The sequence below is a fragment of the Salvelinus alpinus genome, chromosome 2 (genome assembly GCF_045679555.1).
Source record: "Salvelinus alpinus chromosome 2, SLU_Salpinus.1, whole genome shotgun sequence".
Lineage (NCBI taxonomy): Eukaryota > Metazoa > Chordata > Actinopteri > Salmoniformes > Salmonidae > Salvelinus > Salvelinus alpinus.
Genome location: NC_092087.1, coordinates 111,190,867 through 111,217,604, shown reverse-complemented (window position 1 = coordinate 111,217,604; position 26,738 = coordinate 111,190,867). Strand labels below are relative to the sequence as shown.

The 26,738-nt window shown below is 41.7% G+C and overlaps 4 protein-coding genes across 5 annotated transcripts in view; 2 read left to right on the top strand and 2 right to left on the bottom strand.

The window, feature by feature from the left end:
• The window catches only part of LOC139548391 (zinc finger protein ZFP2-like), a 315,038-nt gene that overhangs the window by 166,049 nt on the left and 122,251 nt on the right, over positions 1–26,738 (bottom strand). The gene's annotated exons all lie outside the window — the stretch shown is intronic.
• Positions 1–26,738, bottom strand: part of LOC139548509 (zinc finger protein 180-like) — a 284,664-nt gene that overhangs the window by 151,241 nt on the left and 106,685 nt on the right. The window lies entirely within an intron of this gene.
• The window catches only part of LOC139548897 (zinc finger protein 180-like), a 324,124-nt gene that overhangs the window by 213,872 nt on the left and 83,514 nt on the right, over positions 1–26,738 (top strand). The window contains exon 2 of one of the 2 annotated variants that reach the window (XR_011669792.1): positions 23,497–23,580. The exons of the other annotated variant lie outside the window; for it this stretch is intronic. The gene's annotated coding sequence lies outside the window, so the exon portion shown is untranslated. Of the gene's footprint in view, positions 1–23,496; positions 23,581–26,738 lie in introns of those variants that run through there. 2 annotated transcript variants of the gene reach the window in all.
• Positions 7,308–25,214, top strand: LOC139549184 (zinc finger protein 180-like). Its single transcript, XM_071359372.1, has 2 exons — positions 7,308–7,887; positions 23,492–25,214. The coding sequence occupies exons 1-2, from the start codon at positions 7,560–7,562 to the stop codon at positions 24,325–24,327; spliced, it is 1,164 nt and encodes a 387-aa protein (XP_071215473.1). The 5' UTR covers positions 7,308–7,559; the 3' UTR covers positions 24,328–25,214.

The window sequence follows — 26,738 nt, the reverse complement described above, 5'->3', positions numbered from 1 at the left end:
TAAATCAACACACTGGACACTCCCAACACTCCCACCTATCAATCTCTTTGGCACCGTAGACATCAAGTCACTTGACAGTAATTTTATTTTTTATTTTATTTAACCTTTATTTAACCAGGTAGGCAAATTGAGAACACGTTCTCATTTACAATTGTGACCTGGCCAAGATAAAGCAAAGCAGTTCGACACATACAACAACACATAGTTACACATGGAGTAAAACAAACATATAGTCAATGATACAGTGAAAAAAAAATAAGTCTATATACAATGTGAGCAAGTGAGGTGAGATAAGGGAGGTGAAGGCAAACAAATATATGTATAAATAAATAAAAATATAAAAAGGCCATGGTGGCGAAGTAAATACAACACAGCAAGTAAAATAAAAAATAAAAACACTGGAATGGTTGGTTTGCAGTGGAAGAAAGCGCAAAGTAGAGACAGAAATAATGGGGTGCAAATTAGCAAAATAAATAAATAAATACAGTAGGTAAAGAGGTAGTTGTTTGGGCTAAATTATAGATGGGCTATGTACAGGTGCAGTAATCTATGAGCTGCTCTGACAGCTGGTGCTTAAAGCTAGTGAGGGAGATAAGTGTTTCCAGTTTCAGAGATTTTTGTAGTTCGTTCCAGTCATTGGCAGCAGAGAACTGGAAGGAGAGGCGGCCAAAGGAAGAATTGGTTTTGGGGGTGACCAGAGAGATAAACCTGCTGGAGCGCGTGCTACAGGTAGGTGTTGCTATGGTGACCAGCGAGCTGAGATAAGGGGGGACTTTACCTAGCAGGGTCTTGTAGATGACCTGGAACCAGTGGGTTTGGCGACGAGTATGAAGCGAGGGCCAGCCAACGAGAGTGTACAGGTCGCAGTGGTGGGTAGTATATGGGGCTTTGGTGACAAAACGGATGGCACTGTGATAGACTGCATCCAATTTATTGAGTAGGGTTTTGGAGGCTATTTTGTAAATGACATCACCGAAGTCGAGGATTGGTAGGATGGTCAGTTTTACAAGGGTATGTTTGGCAGCATGAGTGAAGGATGCTTTGTTGCGGACTAGGAAGCCAATTCTAGATTTAACTTTGGATTGGAGATGTTTGATGTGAGTCTGGAAGGAGAGTTTACAGTCTAACCAGACACCTAGGTATTTGTAGTTGTCCACATATTCTAAGTCAGAGCCGTCCAGAGTAGTGATGTTGGACAGGCGGGCAGGTGCAGGCAGCGATCGGTTGAAGAGCATGCATTTAGTTTTACTTGTATTTAAGAGCAATTGGAGGCCACGGAAGGAGAGTTGTATGGCATTGAAGCTCGCCTGGAGGGTTGTTAACACAGTGTCAAAAGAAGGGCCAGAAGTATACAGAATAGTGTCGTCTGCGTAGAGGTGGATCAGAGAATCACCAGCAGCAAGAGCGACATCATTGATGTATACAGAGAAGAGAGTCGGTCCAAGAATTGAACCCTGTGGCACCCCCATGGAGACTGCCAGAGGCCCGGACAACAGACCCTCCGATTTGACACACTGAACTCGATCAGAGAAGTAGTTGGTGAACCAGGCGAGGCAATCATTAGAGAAACCAAGGCTGTCGAGTCTGCCGATGAGGATGTGGTGATTGACAGAGTCAAAAGCCTTGGCCAGGTCAATGAATACGGCTGCACAGTATTGTTTCCTATCGATGGCGGTTAAGATATCGTTTATGACCTTGAGCGTGGCTGAGGTGCACCCATGACCAGCTCTGAAACCAGATTGCATAGCGGAGAAGGTATGGTGGGATTCGAAATGGTCGGTAATCTGTTTGTTGACTTGGCTTTCGAAGACCTTAGAAAGGCAGGGTAGGATAGATATAGGTCTGTAGCTGTTAGGGTCAAGAGTGTCCCCCCCTTTGAAGAGGGGGATAACCGCAGCTGCTTTCCAATCTTTGGGAATCTCAGACGACACGAAAGAGAGGTTGAAAAGGCTAGTAATAGGGGTGGCAACAATTTCAGCAGATAGTTTTAGAAAGAAAGGGTCCAGATTATCTAGACCGGCTGATTTGTAAGGGTCCAGATATTGCAGCTCTTTTAGAACATCAGCTGACTGTATTTGGGAGAAAGAGAAATGGGGAAGGCTTGGGCGAGTAGCAGAGGGGAGGGCAGTGCTGTTGTCCGGGGTAGGGGTAGCCAGGTGGAAAGCATGGCCAGCCGTAGAAAAATGCTTATTGAAATTCTCAATTATTAGTGGATTTGTCGGTGGTGACAGTGTTTCCTATCTTCAGAGCAGTTGGAAGCTGGGAGGAGGTGTTCTTATTCTCCATGGACTTTACAGTGTCCCAGAACTTTTTTGAATTTGTGTTGCAGGAAGCAAATTTCTGCTTGAAAAAGCTAGCCTTGGCTTTTCTAACTGCCTGTGTATATTGGTTTCTAGCTTCCCTGAAAAGTTGCATATCACGGGGGCTGTTCGATGCTAATGCAGAACGCCATAGGATGTTTTTCTGTTGGTTAAGGGCAGTCAGGTCAGGAGAGAACCAAGGGCTATATCTGTTCCTGGTTCTACATTTCTTGAATGGGGCATGCTTATTCAAGATGGTGAGGAAGGCATTTTAAAAAAATGTCCAGGCATCCTCTACTGACGGGATGAGATCAATATCCTTCCAGGATACCTCGGCCAGGTCGATTAGAAAGGCCTGCTCGCTGAAGTGTTTCAGGGAGCGTTTGACAGTGATGAGTGGAGGTCGTTTGACCGCTGACCCATTACGGATGCAGGCAATGAGGCAGTGATCGCTGAGATCTTGGTTGAAAACAGCAGAGGTGTATTTGGAGGGCAAGTTTGTTAGGATGATATCTATGAGGGTACCCGTGTTTACGGAATTGGGGTGGTACCTGGTAGGTTCATTGATAATTTGTGTGAGATTGAGGGCATCAAGCTTAGATTGTAGGGTGGCTGGGGTGTTAAGCATGTTCAAATTTAGGTCGCCTAGCAGCACGAGCTCTGAAGATAGATGGGGGGCAATCAGTTCACATATAGTGTCCAGAGCACAGCTGGGGGCAGAGGGTGGTCTATAGCAGGCGGCAACGGTGAGAGACTTGTTTTTAGAGAGGTGGATTTTTAAAAGTAGAAGTTCAAATTGTTTGGGAACAGACCTGGATAGTAAAACAGAACTCTGCAGGCTATCTTTGCAGTAGATTGCAACACCGCCCCCTTTGGCCGTTCTATCTTGTCTGAAAATCTTGTAGTTGGGGATGAAAATGTCAGAATTTTTGGTGGTCTTTCTAAGCCAGGATTCAGACACGGCTAAAACATCCGGGTTGGCAGAGTGTGCTAAAGCAGTGAACAAAACAAACTTAGGGAGGAGGCTTCTAATGTTAACATGCATGAAGCCAAGGCTATTACGGTTACAGAAGTCATCAAAAGAGAGCGCCTGGGGAATAGGAGTGGAGCTAGGTACTGCAGGGCCTGGATTCACCTCTACATCACCAGAGGAACAGAGGAGGAGTAGGATAAGGGTACGGCTAAAAGCTATGAGAATTGGTCGTCTAGAACTTCTAGAGCAGAGAGTAAAAGGAAGTTTCTGGGGGCGATAAAATAGCTTAAAGGAATAATGTACAGACAAAGGTATGGTAGGATGTGAATACAGTGGAGGTAAACCTAGGTATTGAGTGATGATGAGAGAGATATTGTCTCTAGAAACATCATTGAAACCAGGTGATGTCATCGCATATGTGGGTGGTGGAACTGAGAGGTTGGATATGGTATAGTGAGCAGGGCTAGAGGCTCTACAGTGAAATAAGCCAATAAACACTAACCAGAACAGCAATGGACAAGGCATATTTACATTAAGGAGAGGCATGCTTAATCGAGTGATCAATAAGGGTCCAGTGAGTAGAGGTTGGTTGGGGTCACGGCGATCCAGACAGCTGGCCGGGTAGATGGCTATCGGTAGCAAGATAGCATAGGATGGAGGTCTATTTGTAGATACCTCGTGCGTTTCCGTCGGTAGGTTAGTGGGGTTCCGTGTGGTAGAGGGGATCAATCCAGATTGGCAAAATAGATATAGTGACCCAAGAAAAAAATAAAAAAAAATAAAAAATAATAATAATTGTCCGATATACTTATTCAGATAGCAGCCGATAAGACAGCTAACGGTTAGCGGGCCCCAGATGAGCGTTCAGGTAACGTCGGGACGGAGGTGCCAGTTGGATAACTCCCTCGGGCAGATAACGCCGCCAGTCAGTCGTGAAGGCCCGGTGGGGCTCCGTATCTGCAGCAACAACAACAACAACAAAAAAAACGGGTCCGGATAGGTGACTGTAGCCCAGGAATGGCTGATGGAACTCCTCAGCTGGCTAGCTCCGGAATGATTTGAGTTTGCTCCGGGATCGACGTAAGCCAATAGTCACACGGTTTGCAGCTAGCTAGCTGCGAAATCAAGGTGCAAATGTCCAGAGCCTGCGGCTGAAATCCGGGGAAACTGAGAGAAAAAAAGTCCCGGAATGCTCCGGTCCGAGTCGCGTTGCACAAAAGTGCCGGTAGATTATCGAGCTAAAGGAATAGCTGATGACCACAAAACGTGGGCAGCTGAAACACCAACGCTAGCCAGCAAACCGGCTAATTTCTGGGCAGCTACAGATTAGCTTCTGGCTAGCTATCGGATAGCTTCTGGTTAGCTTTCTGGCTAGCTTCTGAATTAGCCCCTGGCTAGCTTCCACGGTGGATTTTCAGATTTGAGGTAAATAATACTTTTTTGTAATTGGTGAAGCGGGTTGCAGGAAAGCTTTTGCAGGAAAGCTTTTGTAGTTGAGTTCTTGGATAATAAAATATATAAAAGATATGCGAAGAAAGGTGTAAATATATATACAGTGGGGAGAACAAGTATTTGATACACTGCCGATTTTGCAGATTTTCCTACTTAAAAAGCATGTAGAGGTCTGTAATTTTTATCATAGGTACACTTCAACTGTGAGAGACGGAATCTAAAACAAAAATCCCGAAAATCACATTGTATGATTTTTAAGTAATTAATTAGCATTTTATTGCATGACATAAGTATTTGATACATCAGAAAAGCAGAACTTAATATTTGGTACAGAATCCTTTGTTTGCAATTACAGAGATCATACGTTTCCTGTAGTTCTTGACCAGGTTTGCACACACTGCAGCAGGGATTTTGGCCCACTCCTCCATACAGACCTTCTCCAGATCCTTCAGGTTTCGGGGCTGTCGCTGGGCAATACGGACTTTCAGCTCCCTCCAAAGATTTTCTATTGGGTTCAGGTCTGGAGACTGGCTAGGCCACTCCAGGACCTTGAGATACTTCTTACGGAGCCACTCCTTAGTTGCCCTGGCTGTGTGTTTCGGGTCGTTGTCATGCTGGAAGACCCAGCCACGACCCATCATCAATGCTCTTACTGAGGGAAGGAGGTTGTTGGCTAAGATCTCGCAATACATGGCCCCATCCATCCTCCCCTCAATACGGTGCAGTCGTCCTGTCCCCTTTGCAGAAAAGCATCCCCAAAGAATGATGTTTCCACCTCCATGCTTCACGGTTGGGATGGTGTTCTTGGGGTTGTACTCATCCTTCTTCTTCCTCCAAACACGGCGAGTGGAGTTTAGACCAAAAAGCTCTATTTTTGAATCATCAGACCACATGACCTTCTCCCATTCCTCCTCTGGATCATCCAGATGGTCATTGGCAAACTTCAGACGGGCCTGGACATGCGCCTGCTTGAGCAGGGGGACCTTGTGTGCGCTGCAGGATTTTAATCCATGACGGCGTAGTGTGTTACTAATGGTTTTCTTTGAGACTGTGGTCCCAGCTCTCTTCAGGTCATTGACCAGGTCCTGCCGTGTAGTTCTGGGCTGATCCCTCACCTTCCTCATGATCATTGATGCCCCACGAGGTGAGATCTTGCATGGAGCCCCAGACCGAGGGTGATTGACCATCATCTTGAACTTCTTCTATTTTCTTCTATTTTCTAATAATTGCGCCAACAGTTGTTGCCTTCTCACCAAGCTGCTTGCCTATTGTCCTGTAGCCCATCCCAGCCTTGTGCAGGTCTACAATTTTATCCCTGATGTCCTTACACAGCTCTCTGGTCTTGGCCATTGTGGAGAGGTTGGAGTCTGTTTGATTGAGTGTGTGGACAGGTGTCTTTTATACAGGTAACGAGTTCAAACAGGTGCAGTTAATACAGGTAATGAGTGGAGAACAGGAGGGCTTCTTAAAGAAAAACTAACAGGTCCGTGAGAGCTGGAATTCTTACTGGTTGGTAGGTGATCAAATACTTATGTCATGCAATAAAATGCAAATGAATTACTTAAAAATCATACAATGTGATTTTCTGGATTTTTGTTTTAGATTCCGTCTCTCACAGTTGAAGTGTACATATGATAAAAATTACAGACCTCTACATGCTTTGTAAGTAGGAAAACCTGCAAAATCGGCAGTGTATCAAATACTTGTTCTCCCCACTGTATATACAGGACACGACAATACGAAACAGAAGTGACGTCTGAACTGCTAAGCTTGGAAGAGTAACATTCCATACAATGTTGCATTCCATTTTTGAAAGGTCATTTTCATTGAAGACAATGAAAGTTATTAATTTTATGGAAATAAAATTTTAAATCAAGGCTGAGGCTCAAATAGTCGCCTTCACTTTACTTAAAGTGTAGGAAGCAGTGGATTTTACTCACCAGTGTAACAACAGCATTGCCTTAAAGTCCCACGTGATGATGTAATGACATCACAATACCCCATAATGACATCACAATACCCAATGATGATGTGTTGTTACACCATGTAGGAGCGGTATAGACCTAGTCTGTTCATTATATACATCTACATGATGTATTGTTACACCATGTAAGAGCAGTATAGACCTAGTCTGTTCATTATATACATCTACATGATATATTGTTACACCATGTAGGAGCAGTATAGACCTAGTCTGTTCATTATATACATCTACATGATGTGTTGTTACACCATGTAGGAGCAGTATGAACCTAGTCTGTTCATTATATACATCTACATGATGTATTGTTACACCATGTAGGAGCAGTATGGACCTACAGTAGCTAGCTACTTATTTAGATTTAGTATGACTCAATGAAACTGCCTTAAATGTGCTGTAGTAAACATTTTTTATTCGCACTAATCAATCAACACTTTATTGTCTTTGTATGTCTCAATATAATAGTATTATTTAATTAAATCCATTTAAAATAATCTTTGTCTGAAAATAAATTGTATCCTCAACTGCGTTTCCCCTCCAGTCAGCAGACGGCGATGTGCGTCTTTCAGGCGACGCTGCCAGCGTGACGTATAATCTAGTGGACGGTTCTTCATAAACAGCTCGTCAACCACCTCGGTAGCTTGCTAGCCAACAGAGCCGAAAGATTCAAGCTATTTATACGCTTTCGGTGTATATTACCTACTGTGGTTTCGACACACTTAGGTCGTATCTACTTGTTAACCTATTTAATATAATATTACGGTATTTTGTATTAGTCAGCTATAGTAGCTGGCTGGTTAAATTAGCACTAGCCTAGTCGCTAATGATAGCTAGCTAGCTAACATCCCTGAACATGAGCTCACTAGACTACTCCCCTCCTGTTAAAGAAGAGGGGATCTGCTGGACGGAAAAAGAAGCTCTGGGGCAGAACATTGTCGTGAAAGAGGAGAAGGAAGAAGAGGATGTCACAGTAAAACAAGACGTAGAGGGTGAGGCTGTTACAGTGAAAGAAGAAGAGAAAGACGTTACAGTGAAAGAAGAGGAAGACGCGTTCAGAGTGAAAGAGGAGGAAGATGTTACAGTAAAAGAAGAGGGGGACGTTTTTGGAGTGAAGAAGGAAGGGGAGATTACTGTTACATTGAAAGATGAAGAGGAGGAAATAGGAGATCTGATTAACACCAGTAAGTACCGCCTTAAATTTGTTTTTAACTTTGGATATTCAGAGTTGGCTCGTCAATACCTCTTCAACGGAGGGCCCAGGATGATGACTGATATGTCTAGAATCAGACGACGTAGAGAACAAGCTACCCCTTGTTTTCTCCGTTCCGTTTCCAAAAAGTGACTTAATATATATATGTGAGAAGGGTCTATCTGCTGACCGCAGACTGGGGGGCACGGCATGTAGTGATTTTCATGTAGTGATGATTTACTACACACCGTGCCCCCCAATAGTGCCATGCGAGAGTTGGGTTGGCTACACCAAAGATTATGGATATACTGACAAGATGTCTCTCCGCCCTAACAAGGCGAGTCGTTGTCCACAAAGCTTCACTGCGGGTTGTCTAGCTCCCGCCTATCCTTTCTTTGGATTGGTGAATACATCTTATTATTGTAATCTATTGTTTATATTCTACGAGGGTTGTTGTCGTCAACCGCCTGTATTCAATGGAGAGAGATGCTAAGCTACTAGCATGAATATGCACCGCCTGTATTCAATGGAGAGAGATGCTAAGCTACTAGCATGAATATGCATAGCGATCTGGAGACAACTCCTATAGTGTTTTTATCAAAGTTGTCGGTATGTCACGTGTCCACATAACAACTTAAGCATTACGAAACTTCTGTTGGATTAAGTAAACCTCACGTAGCAAATAAGCCATTCATTTTGTTGTTGACCAAAACTCGACACTTTCCACATTGGGTTGATAATTGTTTCCACGTGGATACAACCTACTGTAACCTACTGGCATAACCTAGAGAGTTACAACCTACTGTAACCTACTGGCATGACCTAGAGAGATACAATCTACTGTAACCTACTGGCATGACCTAGAGAGTTACAACTTACTGTAGCCTACTGGCATGACCTAGAGAAATACAACCTACTGTAGCCTACTGGCATGACCTAGAGAGATACAACCTACTGTAGCCTACTGGCATGACCTAGAGAGATACAACCTACTGTAACCTACTGGCATGACCTAGAGAGTTACAACCTACTGTAACCTACTGGCATGACCTAGAGAGATACAACCTACTGTAACCTACTGGCATGACCTAGAGAGATACAACCTACAGTAACCTTCTGGCATGAACTAGAGAGATACAATCTACTGTAACCTACTGGCATGACCTAGAGAGATACAACCTACTGTAGCCTACTGGCATGACCTAGAGAGTTACAACCTACTGTAGCCTACTGGCATGACCTAGAGAGTTACAACCTACTGTAGCCTACTGGCATGACCTAGAGAGTTACAATCTACTGTAGCCTACTGGCATGACCTAGAGTTACAACCTACTGTAACCTACTGGCATGACCTAGAGAGATACAACCTACTGTAGCCTACTGGCATGACCTAGAGAGTTACAACCTACTGTAGCCTACTGGCATGACCTAGAGAGTTACAACCTACTGTAACCTACTGGCATGACCTAGAGAGATACAACCTATAGTAACCTTCTGGCATGAACTAGAGAGATACAACCTACTGTAACCTACTGGCATGACCTAGAGAGATACAACCTACTGTAGCCTACTGGCATGACCTAGAGAGTTACAACCTACTGTAGCCTCCTGGCATGACCTAGAGTTACAACCTACTGTAACCTACTGGCATGACCTAGAGAGATACAACCTACTGTAGCCTACTGGCATGACCTATAGAGATACAACCTACTGTAACCTACTGGCATGACCTAGAGAGTTACAACCTACTGTAGCCTACTGGCATGACCTAGAGAGCAAAAGTTGTTCAATTCCTGGATTTTAAATGAATATTTTCCAGTAATAATGATAATTTGTGTCTTCCTATCCACATGTGGAATCCCTCTCCTTTGTCTTCCTCTCTACACCAATAACAGACAACTACTGTGGGATCCATCTCCTTTGTCGTTCCCTCTACACCAATAACAGACAACTACTATGAGTCTCCCAATCACGGCCTGATGTGATACAGCCTGGATTGGAACCAGGGACTGTAGTGACGCCTCTTGCACTGAGATGCAGTGACTTAGACCGCTGCGTCTGTGTGTGTGTTTAACTTTTTAACTGTACTAGAATGTTAAAAGGCCGCTAAAATTTTAAATATCGGTTATAGGTATCGTTTTTTGGGGCAAGGAAAATATTGGCCAAAAATGTGATATCGGTGCATCCCATTATTCTAAAATTGATTATTATTTTTTTAAATCCTCATCAATCTACACACAATACCCCATAATGCCATCACAATACCCCATAATGCCAAATCAAAAACAGGTTTAGATTTTTTGCAAATGTATTAAAACTATTCCCCAGGATAACTAGTCTCAGAGTAATGTTAGATCCCAGGATAACTAGTCTCGGAGTAATGTACGATCCCAGGATAACTAGTCTGAGTAATGTAAGATCCCAGGATAACTAGTCTCAGAGTAATGTTAGATCCCAGGATAACTAGTCTCAGAGTAATGTAAGTTTCAGATAGTTTTAACCCATTACAGGCTAAGCCCTGTCTGAGGGGGAGGTTCTTCTAAGCTATATGGAATTGTTTTAAGAAGATTTAAACAACATGAAGGGCTTCCCCTGTATTGTACTGTTTTAAGAAGGTTATACCAAGGATCATTTTGCTATTTGATTTTGAACTGTAAGACCCATGGAAGTATCAACAAAAATTATTTGTCCATACTGCTGTAACCCATAGAACACCAGTAACCATAGTAACACATTAGATAGCATTCACAACACGGAACAACAGTAACCATAGTAGCACATTGGATAACATTCACAACATGGAACAACAGTAACCATAGTAACACATTGGATAACATTCACAACATGGAACAACAGTAACCATAGTAACACATTGGATAACATTCACAACATGGAACAACAGTAACCATAGTAACACATTGGATAACATTCACAACATGGAACAACAGTAACCATAGTAACACATTGGATAACATTCACAACATGGAACAACAGTAACCATAGTAACACATTGGATAACATTCACAACATGGAACAACAGTAACCATAGTAACACATTGGATAACATTCACAACATGGAACAACAGTAACCATAGTAACACATTGGATAACATTCACAACATGGAACAACAGTAACCATAGTAACACATTGGATAACATTCACAACATGGAACAACAGTAACCATAGTAACACATTGGATAACATTCACAACATGGAACAACAGTAACCATAGTAACATTGTTTCTCCCAGAACATCTAAAGGAAGTTTGTTCTGAAGTGTCTGTCTGATATCTAAGAGATGTAAAAAATTATATCTATATTTTTACATGTCTTTAAGTCTTTAACCCCCTTTTTTTGTCACTTAAGTCTTTCCACATTTTGTTACATTACAGCCTTATTCTACAATGGATTAAATAAATAAAAATCCTCATCAGTCTACACACAATACCCCGAATGACAAAGAGAAAATAGGTTTGGAAAAAAAATGTCACATTTATTAAAAATAAAAAACAGAAATACCTTATTTACATAAGTATTCAGACCCTTTGCTATGAGACTTGAAATTGACCTCAGGTGCATCCTGTTTCCAATGATCATGGTTGAGATGTTTCTACAACTTGTTTGGAGTCCACCTGTGGTAAATTCAATTGATTGACATGATTTGGAAAGGCACACACCTGTCTGGCTACCACAGCATTCTGAAGCGATACGCCATCCCATCTGGTTTGCGCTTAGTGGGACTATCATTTGTTTTTCAACAGGACAATGACCCAACACACCTCCAGGCTGTGTAAGGGTTATTTGACCAAAAAGGAGAGTGATGGAGTGCTGCATCAGATTACCTGGCCTTCACAATCACCTGACCTCAACCCAATTGAGATGGTTTGGGATGAGTTGGACCACAGAGTGAAGGAAAAGCAGCTAAAAAGTGCTCAGCATGTGTGGGAACTGCTTCAAGACTGTTGGAAAAGCATTCCAGGTGAAGCTGGTTGAGAGAATGTCAAGAGTGTGCAAAGCTGTCAAGGCAAAGGGTGGCTACTTTGAAAAATCTAAAATATATTTAGAATTGTTTACCACTTTTTTTGGTTACTACATGATTCCATGTGTTATTTCATAGTTTTGATTTCTTCACGATTATTCTACAATGTAGAAAATGGTAAAACAAATAATTATAACCCTTGAATGAGTAGGTGTGTCCACTCGTTTGACTGGTACTGTATATCTCATGGATGTTTTTACATTCAGTTACATGAAGTCACTTTCTTACCACTTCTTCCATAGTCAAACATGTAAGGAAAGATTTTTTTAAATCAAAAGGGATGCTGTCAAAAATGTATTGAATTCAAATGGATTTACCCAGCCTACAAAGCACTACAGGCACTGTGATGAACAGTTCTGCTCTTTTATTGAGGGATCTAGTCTAGATTAAACCTCATAGGAAGACAGTTTTATCATGTGGAGGTTTCATTTAGGTCTGTGTTTAACGACATACTCTGTGTGTCTTTGCGAGAAACCAGACTCTCACTGTAACGCTCGTCGTATGGTGGAAGAGAGGAGGACCAAGGCGCAGCGTGGTAAATGTTTATGATGATTAATTTTAATGAAGATCCAACAAACAGAACACTGACAAAATACAAAACAATAAACGCCGTGAACAAACGAACGAAAACAGTACCGTGTGGCGAACAAACACAGACACATACAAATACACGAAGAACGCACGAACAGGTACAGACTACAAACAAACGCTACAGTCCCGTGTGGTACGAACATACATACAGACACGGCAACAATCACCCACAAACAAACAGTAAAAACAGCCTACCTTAATATGGTTCCCAATCAGAGACAATGACAAACACCTGTCTCTGATTGAGAACCATATTAGGCCAAATGAACAAACCTAAACATAGAAACAAATAACAGACTGCCCACCCCAACTCACACCCTGACTAAATAAAGACAAAACAAGGGAAATAAGGAACGTGACACTCACTCTGACAGCGGGAAGAGTCCTTCAGGGGAACCAGACCCAGAGACGCCCAAACCAGCGAGACAACACCACTGCTCCCACTGAAAATAGTTTTTGCTGGTTAGGGAACCTAAAACTGCATGAGAGGACACACACTGGAGAAAAGCCTTTCCAATGCTCCCAGTGTGGAAAGAATTTTGCTGTGTTAGCTAATCTGAAAAGGCACAAGAGAATACACACAGGAGAAAAGCCTTATCACTGTTCCCAATGTGGAATGAGTTTTAATCCGGATGGGGACCTAAAAGCTCATAAGAGGAAACACACAGGAGAAAAGCCTTATCACTGTTCCCAATGTGGAATGAGTTTTAATCAGGATGGGGACCTAAAAGCTCATAAGAGGAAACACACAGGAGAAAAGCCTTACCAATGTTCCCAGTTTGAAAAGAGTTTTACCATGTTAACTAACCTGAAAAGGCATGAGAGAATACACAGGAGAAAAGCATTTTCTGCTCCCAGTGTAAAAATAGATTTTCACGAATGACGTACCTTAAAGCTCATGAGAGGATACAGAGGAGAAAAGCCTTTCCAATGTTCACAGTCTGGAAAGGGTTTTACCTGGTCAAGTAGCCTGAATGAGCATAAGAGGACACACCCGGTAAAAGTCCTACCACTGCTCTCTGTGTAGAAGAACATTCAGTGATCCTGAAATCAAATGAGAGAATAGAAAGGCCATAGTCTGACTTATATTTTTGACTGAGAATGTGTTTTTTGTTTGTGCCACATGAAATCATATTGTGTATGATTATACCTGTCTATATAATGTCCCACATTTGACAATGCATGTCAGAGCAAACACCAAGCAAAGAGGTCGAATAAATTGTCCTTAGAGCTCCGAGACAGGATTGTGTCGAGGCACAGATCTGGAGAATTGTACCAAACAATGTCTGCAACATTGAAAGTCCCCAAGAACACAGTGGCCACCATCATTTTTTAATGGAAGAAGTTTGGAAGACTCTTCCTAGAGCTGGCCACCCGACCAAACTACGCAATCGGGGGAGAAGGGCCTTTGTCAGGGAGGTGACCAATCAGGCATTTGTGGTAGAGTGGCCAGACGGAAGCCACTCCTCAGTAAAAGGCACCTGACAGCCTGCTTGGAGTTTGCCAAAAAGGCACCTAAAGGACTCTCAGACCATGAGAAACAAGATTCTCTGGTCTGATGAAACCAAGATTGAACTCTTTGGCCTGAATGCCTTTTGGAAACCTCCAAGCTGGCTATCATGTGCCTTTTATTAACTTATTATGGCTGCAAGGCAAAGTGTTGAGTAGCCAGTGAAATCGTGCCCATTTCAAACGGCCTCCTACTCAAATCTTGCTCGTACAATATGAATATTATTATTCTTTTTGGATAGAAAACACTTTCTAGTTTCTAAAACAGTTGGAATTATTTCTCTGAGTGAAACAGAAGTCCTTCTGCAGCACTTTTCCTGACCAGGAAGTGAAATGTCAGAAATCGATGCTCTTTTCAACTTGATGCCTATACAGTGAGGGAAAAAAGTATTTGATCCCCTGCTGATTTTGTACGTTTGCCCACTGACAAAGAAATTATCAGTCTATAATTTTAATGGTAGGTTTATTTGAACAGTGAGAGACAGAATAACAACAAAAAAATCCAGAAAAACGCATGTCAAAAACGTTATAAATTGATTTGCATTTTAATGAGGGAAATAAGTATTTGACCCCCTCTCAATCAGAAAGATTTCTGGCTCCCAGGTGTCTTTCATACAGGTAACGAGCTGAGATTAGGAGCACACTCTTAAAGGGAGTGCTCCTAATCTCAGTTTCTTACCTGTATAAAAGACACCTGTCCACAGAAGCAATCAATCAATCAGATTCCAAACTCTCCACCATGGCCAAGACCAAAGAGCTCTCCAAGGATGTCAGGGACAAGATTGTAGATCTACACAAGGCTGGAATGGGCTACAAGACCATTGCCAAGCAGCTTGGTGAGAAGGTGACAACAGTTGGTGCGATTATTCGCAAATGGAAGAAACACAAAAGAACTGTCAAACTCCCTTGGCCTAGGGCTCCATGCAAGATCTCACCTCGTGGAGTTGCAATGATCATGAGAATGGTGAGGAATCAGCCCAGAACTACACAGGAGGATCTTGTCAATGATCTCAAGGCAGCTGGGACCATAGTCACCAAGAAAACAATTGGTAACACACTACGCCGTGAAGGACTGAAATCCTGCAGCGCCCGCAAGGTCCCCCTGCTCAAGAAAGCACATATACATGCCCGTCTGAAGTTTGCCAATGAACATCTGAATGATTCAGAGGACAACTGGGTGAACGTGTTGTGGTCAGATGAGACCAAAATGGAGTTCTTTGGCATCAACTCAACTTGCCGTGTTTGGAGGAGGAGGAATGCTGCCTATGACCCCAAGAAACCATCCCCACCGTCAAACATGGCGGTGGAAACATTATGCTTTGGGGGTGTTTTTCTGCTAAGGGGACAGGACAACTTCACCGCATCAAAGGGACGATGGACGGGGCCATGTACCGTCAAATCTTGGGTGAAAACCTCCTTCCCTCAGCCAGGGTATTGAAAATGGGTCGTGGATGGGTATTCCAGCATGACAATGACCCAAAACACACGGCCAAGGCAACAAAGGAGTGGCTCAAGAAAAAGCACATTAAGGTCCTGGAGTGGCCTAGCCAGTCTCCAGACCTTAATCCCATAGAAAATCTGTGGAGGGAGCTGAAGGTTCGAGTTGCCAAACGTCAGTCTCGAAACCTTAATGACTTGAAGAAGATCTGCAAAGAGGAGTGGGACAAAATCTCTCCTGAGATGTGTGCAAACCTGGTGGCCAACTACAAGAAACATCTGACCTCTGTGATTGCCAACAAGGGTTTTGCCACCAAGTACTAAGTCATGTTTTGCAGAGGGGTCAAATACTTATTTCCCTCATTAAAATGCAAATCAATTTATACAATTTTTGACATGCGTTTTTCTGGATTTTTTTGTTGATATTCTGTCTCTCACTGTTCAAATAAACCTACCATTAAAATTACAGACTGATAATTTCTTTGTCAGTGGGCAAACGTACAAAATCAGCAGGGGATCAAATACTTTTTTCCCTCACTGTACATGGTCTTGACACTTAGGAGTCTACTTAGACTCTATACGCCTTCCTATTGGTGTAAAGAGGATGTCAGAGAATACATTTTTGTGCTCATCTTGTTCTGTGGTGGAAAAAAAACTATTTCTTTGACGTGACCGTCCACTTCCGGTACTCTGAAGGAAGTGGGATTGACTTCTGTTTTGCCTTGGTAACGAACGGCTAACATCTCCGGCTCGAATTGTTTTTGATACATGTGACCATATCATCGTAATGTATGTTTTTTCAATATAGTTTAATCAGATTATTGAAACTTTATTCTGGAGTTTTGCCGTGTTCCGTCCTCTGACTGTGTTTACGTTGGAGAAATTTATGCCACTCGGCTAGTGCCAATGCTAATGGAAGAGGGAAATTTGCCATTCTGGATCGAAACAACGACTCATCTGGACAGAGGACACCTTCTTCAACATTCTGATGAAAGATCAGCAAAAGTAAGACCCATTTTATGATGTTATTTGATATATCTGTCGTGCATGTGAACTGGCCGTGGGCGCCCAATTGTGTCTGTCTATTGTAGCTACGCTAATATAGCGATACATTTTGTTTTCGCTGTAAAACATTTAATAAATCGGAAATATTGTTTGGAATCACAAGATGCCTGTCTTTCAATTGCTGCAGACTGTGTATTTTTCAGAAATGTTTTATGATGAGTAATTAGCTATTTGACGTTGGTGTCTGTAAATATTATGGCTGCTTTCGGTGCAATTTCGGATTGTAGCTGAAATGTAAACTATGGTTTATACATGAAATATGCACATTTTTCGAACAAAACATATGCTATACAATAAATATTTAATCAGACTGTCATCTGATGAATTTGTTTCTTGGTTAGTGGCTATTTATATCTTTATCTTTATTTGGTCGAATTTGTGATAGCACCTGATGGAGTAAGAAACTGATGGAGTTAGAAAAGTTGTGTCTTTTGCTAACGTGGTTAGCTAATAGATTTACATATTTTGTCTTCCCTGTAAAACATTTTAAAAATCGGACATGTTGGCTTGATTCACAAGATGTGCACCTTTCATCTGGTGTCTTGGACTTGGACATCTGGTGTCTCCGCCCAGGTGTTGTAGGGAGGTCATAAAGGCACGTGGAGGCCACACACACTACTGAGCCTCATTTTGAATTGTTTTAAGGACATTACATCAAAGTTGGATCAGCCTGTAGTGTGGTTTTCCACTTTAATTTTGAGTGTGACTCCAAATCCAGACCTCCATGGGTTGATAAATTTGATTTCCATTGATAATTTTTGTGTGAATTTGTTGTCAGCACATTCAACTATGTAAAAAAACAAGTATTTAATAAGAATTCATTCAGATCTAGGATGTGTTATTTTAGTGTTCCCTTTATTTTTTTGAGCAGTGTATATATACATATAGATATATATACATATATATATAGTCTGTTCAATCTCTCTTTCGTATCGTCCGAGATTCCTAAAGATTGTACAGCTGCCGCGGTCATCCCCCTGTTCAAAGGGTGTGACACTCTAGACCCAAACTGTTACAGACCTCTATCCATCCTGCCCTGCCTTTCTAAAGTCTTCGAAAGCCAAGTAAAACAGATCACTGACCATGTCGAATCCCACCGTACCTTCTCCGCTGTGCAATCCAGTTTCCGAGCTGGTCACGGGTGCACCTCAGCCACGCTCAAGGTACTAAACGATATCATAACCGCCATCGATAAAAGACAGTACTGTGCAGCCGTCTTCATCGACCTGGCCAAGGCTTTTCGACTCTGTCAATCACCGTATTCTTATCAGCAGACTCAACAGCCGATAAGAGCAACCGATCAATCAACAACCGATCGCTGCCCACACCCGCCCGACTAGCATCACTACTCTGGACGGTGCTGACTTAGAATATGTGGACAACTACAATACCTAGGTGTCTGGTTAGACTATAAACTCTCCTTCCAGACTAATATTAAGCATTTCCAATCCAAAATGAAATCTAGAATTGGCTTCCTATTTCACAACAAAGCCTCCTTCACTCACACTGCCAAACATACCCTCGTAAAACTGACTATCCTACCGATCCTTGACTTCGGCGATTTCATTTTCAAAATAGCCTCCAACACTCTACACAGCAAACTGGATGCAGTCTATCACAGTGCAATCCGTTTTGTCACCAAAGCCCCATATACCGCTGCTCTCGTCGGCTGGCCCTCGCTACATATTCGTCGCCAAACCCACTGGCTCCAGGTCATCTATGAGTCTTTGCTAGGCCGCCTTAACTCAGATCACTGGTCACCATAGCAACACCCACCCATAGCACGCACTCCAGGAAGTATATCTCACTGGTCATCCACAAAGCCAACACCTACTTTGGCCACCTTTCCTTCCAGTTCTCTGCTGCCAAAGACTGGAATGAAATGCAAAAATTGCTGAAGTTGGAGACATATATCTCCCTCACTAACTTTAAACATCAGCTATCTGAGCAGCTTACCGATCGCTGCAGCTGTACACAGCCCATCTGTAAATAGCCCATCCAACTACCTCATCCCCATGTTTTTATTAACTTTTTTTTCTCTCTTTTGCTCACACCAGTATCTCTACTTGCACATCATCATCTGCACATCTATCACTCCAGTGTTAACTTCTTGCGACTATAGGGGGTGCTGTTCCGAATTAGCATATTGTCGTCTCCAAATTAAACTGCCTAGTACTAATTTCTTGCTCGTACAATATGCATATTATTAATTCTATTGGATAGAAAACACTTTCTAGTTTCATACACCGTTGGAATTATGTCTCTGGGTGACCCAGACCTCTTTCTACAGCGAAATCCATGACAGACAGTGAAAGGTCTGAGAGCGAAGCTCTGGTTTCAGATCAGTTTTTAAAGTCTCTGTATCTCCTATGGAAGGAGACGAACTGCACCCGCCTTCCCCTGGATGTCAGTAACCAATGAGAAGTGGAATGGGCCTTCTGCGTTGCTCTCAGAGGTTATAAAAGACCAAGGAGTGAGGGTAGCCCCCCTTTCGACGCTCGCCTTTACGCATGAAGACACCTCGGGATGCCATTTTCAAAGGCTCGGTTATCAACGTAAAATGTATCCGTCTGTAATTTAATTTGATATAGGAGTTAGAAACATCATAAGGTAGTTAATTTAAACCGTTTTATAGCAATTTATATCCGTTTAGTGCGATTTTGAGGTATTTTCTTTGTGGTACACTTTGAAGCCCAGGACACGTTTCGGGGTCCCGGTCGAACGTTAGCGGGCATTTCGACGGACAAAGGACATCTTTCGACCAAAAGAAGATTGGACCCAAGAAAGAATACATTGCCCAAGAATCTGATGGAAAATCACCTCAAAGTAAGTAATATTTAATATGATAAATCGTTGTTCTGTCGAAATATTTTAAACGCATATTTCGCCATCTTGTTTTCTATCCCTTCGCTTGGCGAACCCTGTATTGCACAGTAAGGATAATTTTAGAAATGTAAATCAGCGATTGCATTAAGAACAAATTTGTCTTTCGATTCCTGTAAAACCTGTATTTTTTAGTCAAGTATATGATTAGCTATTGATTAAACTAGATCACTCTGAAAGATGGCGACCGACTTTTCCATGTTGGTTTTGCTACCATCTTCATTGTATAACCACGGTTTTTTATGGCTAAATATGCACATTTTCGAACAAACTCTATATGTATGTTGTAATATGATGTTACAGGAGTGTCAACGGAAGAATTCTGAGAAGGTTAGTGAAAAAATTAATATCTTTTGGCGATGATTACGTTACGCTCTCTTTGGCTTGAATTGATGCTCTGGTGTTATTTGCACATGTGGTGTGCTAACTTATCGATTTATTGTGTTTTCGCTGTAAAACGCTTAGAAAATCTGAAATATTGTCTGAAATCACAAGATCTGTGTCTTTCCATTGCTATGCTTTGTCTATTCTTATGAAATGTTTTATGATGAGTAAATTGGTCATACACGTTGCTCTCTCTAGTAATTCTAGTCCAGTTGTGACTGTGGGTGCAATTGTAAACTGTGATTTCTACCTGAAATATGCAAATTTTTCTAACAAAACCTATCCTATACCATAAATATGTTATCAGACTGTCATCTGAGGAGGTTTTTTCTTGGTTAGTGGCTATCAATATCTTAGTTTAGCCGAATTGGTGATAGCTACTGGTGGAGAGAAAATGGTGGACAAAGGAAAAATTGTGTATTTTGCTAACGTGTTTAGCTAATAGATTTACATATTGTGTCTTCCCTGTAAAACATTTTAAAAAACAGAAATGATGGGGTTATTCACAAGATCTGTATCTTTCATCTGGTGTCTTGGACTTGTGATTTAATGATATTTAGATGCTACTATTTAATTGTGACGCTATGCTAGCTATGCTAATCAGTGTGGGGGGGGTGGGGGGTGATCAATCCCGGATCCGGGGTTGAGGTTCGGTTTAATATGCTAAATTGTAATTACTTCGCTACTATGGCCTATTTATTGTCTTACCTCCTTACTCCATTTGCACACACTGTATATAGATGTTTCTATTGTGTTATTGACTGTACGTTTGTTTATCCCAAGTGTAACTCTGTTGTTTTTGTCTCACTGCTTTGCTTTATCTTGGCAGGTCACAGTTGTAAATGAGAACTTGTTCTCAACTGGCCTACCTGGTTAAAAAAAGTTGAAAAATAAAAAATGTAGGAATTGTTCATGACGTCCTCCAGTGATTTTAACTTTTCCTGTTGAAAAGTGATATATAAATACAGTAAAGTATAAACACACTAAAGAGAAACAAATAAATGTTTTGGGCAAAATAGTTGTTGTTTTTTTAAACTAGAAGGAGTGAGTGACGTCATAGTAAGCCCTTCAAGGAGTTGGCTTGATGGGAAGTCGTGATGTCATCCAATAGGAGACTGATCTTCATGTGAATATTCATTATTCTTTTTTAAATCCTTCCTGTTCTGTCAAGTTGGTTGTTGATCATTGCTAGAAAGCCATTTTCAAGTCTTTCCATAGATTTTAAAGATGATTTAAGTCCAAACTGTAACTAGGCCACTCAGGAACATTCAATGTCATCTTGGCAAGGTCCTCCAGCGTTGATTTGGCCTTGTGGTTTAGGTTATTGTCCTGTTAGTACAGTTTTTTGTATTCAGATCTCTGAAATGCACTCTACCTACGTAACATTTAGTTTCCTTATATTACGCTGGGAAAACAGTTTTCATGGGCACAGAAATTCCAAATCATTTGAGTTTGCTAAATTCAAGGGTTCTAACCGACAGTCACCTTAACTTTATTGACAACACCCAAGTGGATACTGTCATTAACGCAGTTCTTCAATAATTACACATCATTCTTAATACTGTAGCTGTTTAGTTAGTCACATGTTCAACTATCATCAGCTAATCCAGGAAATAATTTTCTGAATGACAGTCACATGACAAACATCACGACATGCAACAACAACCAAAGTGCTTCTTCATTCATTACTCTGGTAAAGACAGTTATGCCGTGCTCCACGTTGGATCCAACATCCCTAACAAATTGATGTTTATAATGTGTTATTGTCAGCTTGATTTACAGTAGGGTCTCGTTAGTCTGTTTAGACACAGAGATACTTAGCTCATAATGTGTAGAGAACTGTTCCTTGATGGATAGGCTATTGTACAACACACAGAGCTATTTTCCTTTATTTGTTGTTAGGTGAAGTTATGGGTCCTACAGTAGGTCTATGTTATTGTTAGGTGAAGTTATGGGTCCTACAGTAGGTCTATGTTATTGTTAGGTGAAGTTATGGGTCCTACAGTGTCACGATCGACAAAGGGAGAGAAAGCGGACCAAGGCGCAGCGTGTAAAGAATACATCTTCTCTTTATTAAGAAGACGAACCAACGAAGCAAAACAACAAATCGAAGACCGTGAAACTAAAACCGACTAAATGCAAAACATGCAAACTTGACACAGACCTGTGAAGTTATGGGTCCTACAGTAGGTCTATGTTATTGTTATGGGTCCTACAGTAGGTCTATGTTATTGTTATGGGTCCTACTGTAGGTCTACGTTGTTGTTTGGTGAAGTTATGGGTCCTACAGTAGGTCTATGTTATTGTTAGGTAATGTTATGGATCCTACAGTGGGTCTATGTTGTTGTTATGGGTCCTAGAGTACACTATATATGTCATGCAATAACAACCAAAGTGCTTCTTCGTTCATTACAGGTATATTTGTTGTTAGGTGAAGTTATGGGCCAATTTGGCAAACAGTGTACAAACCCTCATTGTCAGGCTGATGGAAAAGCTAGACAAAGAGCATTTTACTGGTTGAAGTGTTTTTTAAATACAAAGCGGTTGATTTGCGATGATGACACAAACATTATATTAAGCAGGACATTCAAACGATCCTTACAATTATAATCCAAAGTAGTGTGAAATGTACTCATAAGCAACCTGGAAATGGAGGCTACTCCCATGAGTTTTCCCCCATTCACATTCAGAATACATTGTGAAAAACTAAAATCTTTGCTCACCATTTTTGCTCCAGGCAGATATACTACGTCCATAACTAGTTGTTTCCTCATTACCAGATATACTAACTACATCCATAACTAGTGGTTTCCTCATTACCAGATATACTACATCCATAACTAGTGGTTTCCTCATTACCAGATATACCACATCCATAACTAGTTGTTTCCTCATTACCAGATATACTACATCCATAACTAGTGGTTTCCTCATTACCAGATACACCACATCCATAACTAGTGGTTTCCTCATTACCAGATATACTACATCCATAACTAGCGGTTTCCTCATTACCAGATATACTACATCCATAACTAGTGGTTTCCTCATTACCAGATATACTAACTACATCCATAACTAGTGGTTTCCTCATTACCAGATATACTACATCCATAACTAGTGGTTTCCTCATTACCAGATATACTACATCCATAACTAGTGGTTTCCTCATTACCAGATGTACTACAGCCATAACTAGTGGTTTCCTCATTACCAGATATACTACAGCCATAACTAGTGGTTTTCTCATTACCAGATATACTACATCCATATCTAGTGGTTTCCTCATTAGCAGATATACTACATCCATAACTATCGGTTTCCTCATAAGCAGGGAGGAGTTTCTACAACCAAATTGCATTTGCATCGCCCTCATGCCGCAATTTTATTAAACACAGAAAGGAGCCTATATTGGAGACCAAAAGTCGTCTGGCACACTGCTTAGAGTTTCAACAACATGAATAACTTATTTCAAGTCTACAATCTTAGATGTTACTACTAATGTGAAAACAAGACAAAATATGACTGTTCTTGCTCATTTTAAGACAAATGTCAAATAATCATTACATTCATTACAGACGTCAATTGTTGTACAACTTCATGGCTACGCTGTTGGCATCACTTTTTACAGTGGATTTCCGCTGTTGTGGGCCTTTAACCATCTGTCTGACTTTGTTGTTCACACAGGAGAGAGACGGGACTACAGTGGGTCTTCTGGGGAGCCTCAACAACCTCATGATGCTGAAGAGGCAGAGAAGAGTCTCTCCAGATCAGAACACCTCAATAAACACCTGCAGAGATCCACAAGGAGGAGAACTCACTGCTGCTCTGACTGTGGGAAGAGATTCACCTCCTCATCAGACATTAAAATTCATCAGAGAATACACACAGGAGAGAAATCTTATAGATGTGGTCAATGTGGGAAGAGATGTACTACATCTGGCCAGCTGACTCAACACCAGAGAATACACACAGGAGAGAAACCTTATAGCTGTGATCAATGTGGGAAGAGTTTTACTATATCTAGCAATCTGACTGTACACCAGAGAACACACACAGGAGAGAAACCTTATAGCTGTGATCAATGTGGGAAGAGTTTTACTCAGGCAACCAGCCTGATAGCACACCAGAGAACACACACAGGAGAGAAACCTTATAGCTGTGGTCAATGTGGGAAGAGTTTTGGTCGATCTGGCCACCTGACATCACACCAGAGAACACACACAGGAGAGAAACCTTATAGCTGTGAGCAATGTGGGAAGAGTTTTGGTGCATCTAGCACTCTGACTCTACACCAGAGAATACACACAGGAGAGAAACCTTATAGCTGTGGTCAATGTGGGAAGTGTTTTGGTAGATCTGACCAGCTGACATTACACCAGAGAACACACACAGGAGAGAAACCTTACAGCTGTGGTCAATGTGGGAAGAGTTTTGGTGCATCTAGCACTCTGACTCTACACCAGAGAATACACACAGGAGAGAAACCTCATAGCTGTGATTTGTGTGACGAGATACTATGATAAAAGATCTCTGATCAAACATCAGAAAATACATGGAGTTGTTTCATGATATCAATGAAATGATGTCACAATGTAGAATGTTTTAACATTGTAGTAGGAGTATTTTAATGATGTCACAATGTAGAACCCTAAATGTTTGTCCCCTGTTCAATTGATTTCAACATGATATGGATATTAGCCTCAGGGGGAAATCCAGGCTCTGAATTGAAAGAGTACTATTTATGTGATTTAACAAAAAGTGACTAACACAAAAAGAGCTGTGTTACACTTACCGTGTTGGTGACCCACTTGAATCAAAATGGAACACCTCAAAATGTAGCGATCTGTTTTCTACAAGTTGTCCTCTAACCAGTGATGTACACATTATTCCCAGATTCCTTGTGGTTTTTCAGCTGTTAGTTTTAACAGGACGTGCAACCTCATCTCCCTCCTGTCGCACAAATGATTTTAGCGTTATATCGATGAGTTATGATTTCAACATGATATAGATTAGTTATGACAAATAAGTGTTGCGTTCCTTTGTTTTGCAACCCATAAATTTAAATGCATCACTCCCAAATGTAGCTGACTGTCTTCTGCAGGATGTCCTCTAACCAGTGAGGTAAAATATATCTCTCATTTCCACATGTTTTGTTTAGTTGTGTTAGTTTCAACAGCACGAACAACCTGATTTCCCCCCTAATCGATACCCGTGATTTATTGCTACTTGTCAAAACAACAGCGTTTTTGGTGCTTGTGCAGTTTATAAGGAGCTTGTTTAAGTATCATGTCTGAAATGTGCTGTATAAATAAAGCTTGATTTGAACATATTGCAAAATAAATGAACCCAATGACTGACCAATCAACAGACTCTTGCTAAACCAATGAACAAATCTGTGCAAAAGCAACACGTATCTTGGTCCATCTTAGTATGAAAAACAGTATAAATTCAGTATATCTCCCACTATGTCAAAATAGTGCTGGTATGTACGTTTTAGTATCACTTTTCAACCAACCCAGTCCATTTGTTGAAATCAATACGTGAAAGGATCCAACTACTGAAACAAACAAATGGATCAAACAGATCAATCCCACTTTTCCAGCCGGCTGAAGGCGTGGTGGAGTGGTAAACACCACCCCCGGCTCTACCAGGGGCTTGAGGTGGTCTCCCACAGCTCTGCTGGTGGAGTGGTAAACACCACCCCCGGCTCTACCGGGGTCTTGAGGTGGTCTCCCACAGCTCTGCTGGTGGAGTGGTAAACACCGCCCCCGGCTCTACCAGGGGCTTGAGGTGGTCTCCCACAGCTCTGCTGGTGGAGTGGTAAACACCGCCCCCGGCTCTACCAGGGGCTTGAGGTGGTCTCCCACAGCTCTGCTGGTGGAGTGGTAAACACCACCCCCGGCTCTACCGGGGGCTTGAGGTGGTCTCCCACAGCTCTGCTGGTGAAGTGGTAAACACCACCCCTGGCTCGACCAGGGGCTTGAGGTGGTCTCCCACAGCTCTGCTGGTGGAGTGGTAACTACCACCCCCGGCTCTACCAGGGGCTTGAGGTGGTCTCCCACAGCTCTGCTTATGTCATGTTCTGTGACCTTGCCGTTCCATTTCTTGACTGCCCCTGCAACACAGAAACACATTTAGTCATATTATATAAAACACTCAAAGTAATGGATATGGAGCATCTATGGCCTCAGTTACACCTGGCACCTAAATGTGACTTTTGTCATCTGATCACTCCAAGCTGCATTCGGTTCAGATCTACCAGGATGGGCCTTTGACATAGTCTGGATGCAGTCAGGCCACTGAATATGCATCAGCAATATAAAGAGATGGGGTGAATGAGTGGGGAAAAGTACATTCTACACAAATTACCTTCATAATATCAAAGAACAAATGTGTGTGCCTGAGGGGAAATTAACTTTCATACAGCCGAAAGGGGTGAGAAATGACACCAATATCAGTGGACAATTTGCAGTAATGTAAATAAACATAGATGATGGAACATATTCCCTTTTGCTTACGTGATGCACCCCTGTACCTGTACACAGCCAATCTGTAAATAGCACACCCGACTACCTCATCCCCATGTTATTCCTTGCTCTTTTGCACCCCAGTATCTCTACTTGCACGTCATCATCTACACATCTATCACTCCAGCTAAATTGTAATTATTTTCGCCTCCAGGGCCTATTTATTACCTCCCTACTCTTCTACATTTGCACACACTACATAGATTTTTCAATTTTTCTTTTGTGTTGTACGTTTGTTTACGTGTGTTGTTGTTTGTGTCGCACTGAGAACTAAATGAGAACTTGTTCTCAACTGGCCTACCTGGTTAAATAAATAAAAAATGGGACATAAATATTTACCATCTAAACCATGTGTGACCTCTCACCTCTCTGGCTGTAGAAGTGTTCTTCCTAACCAGTCCCTC

What these genes read in the sequence shown, in the direction of transcription:
- LOC139549184 (XM_071359372.1), top strand. Translation starts at nt 7,560, where the DNA reads ATGAGCTCACTAGACTACTCCCCTCCTGTTAAAGAAGAGGGGATCTGC. An exon ending in AGGAGATCTGATTAACACCA is followed by an intron (nt 7,888 to 23,491) that starts GTAAGTACCGCC and finishes TTGTTCACACAG; the next exon opens with GAGAGAGACGGGACTACAGT.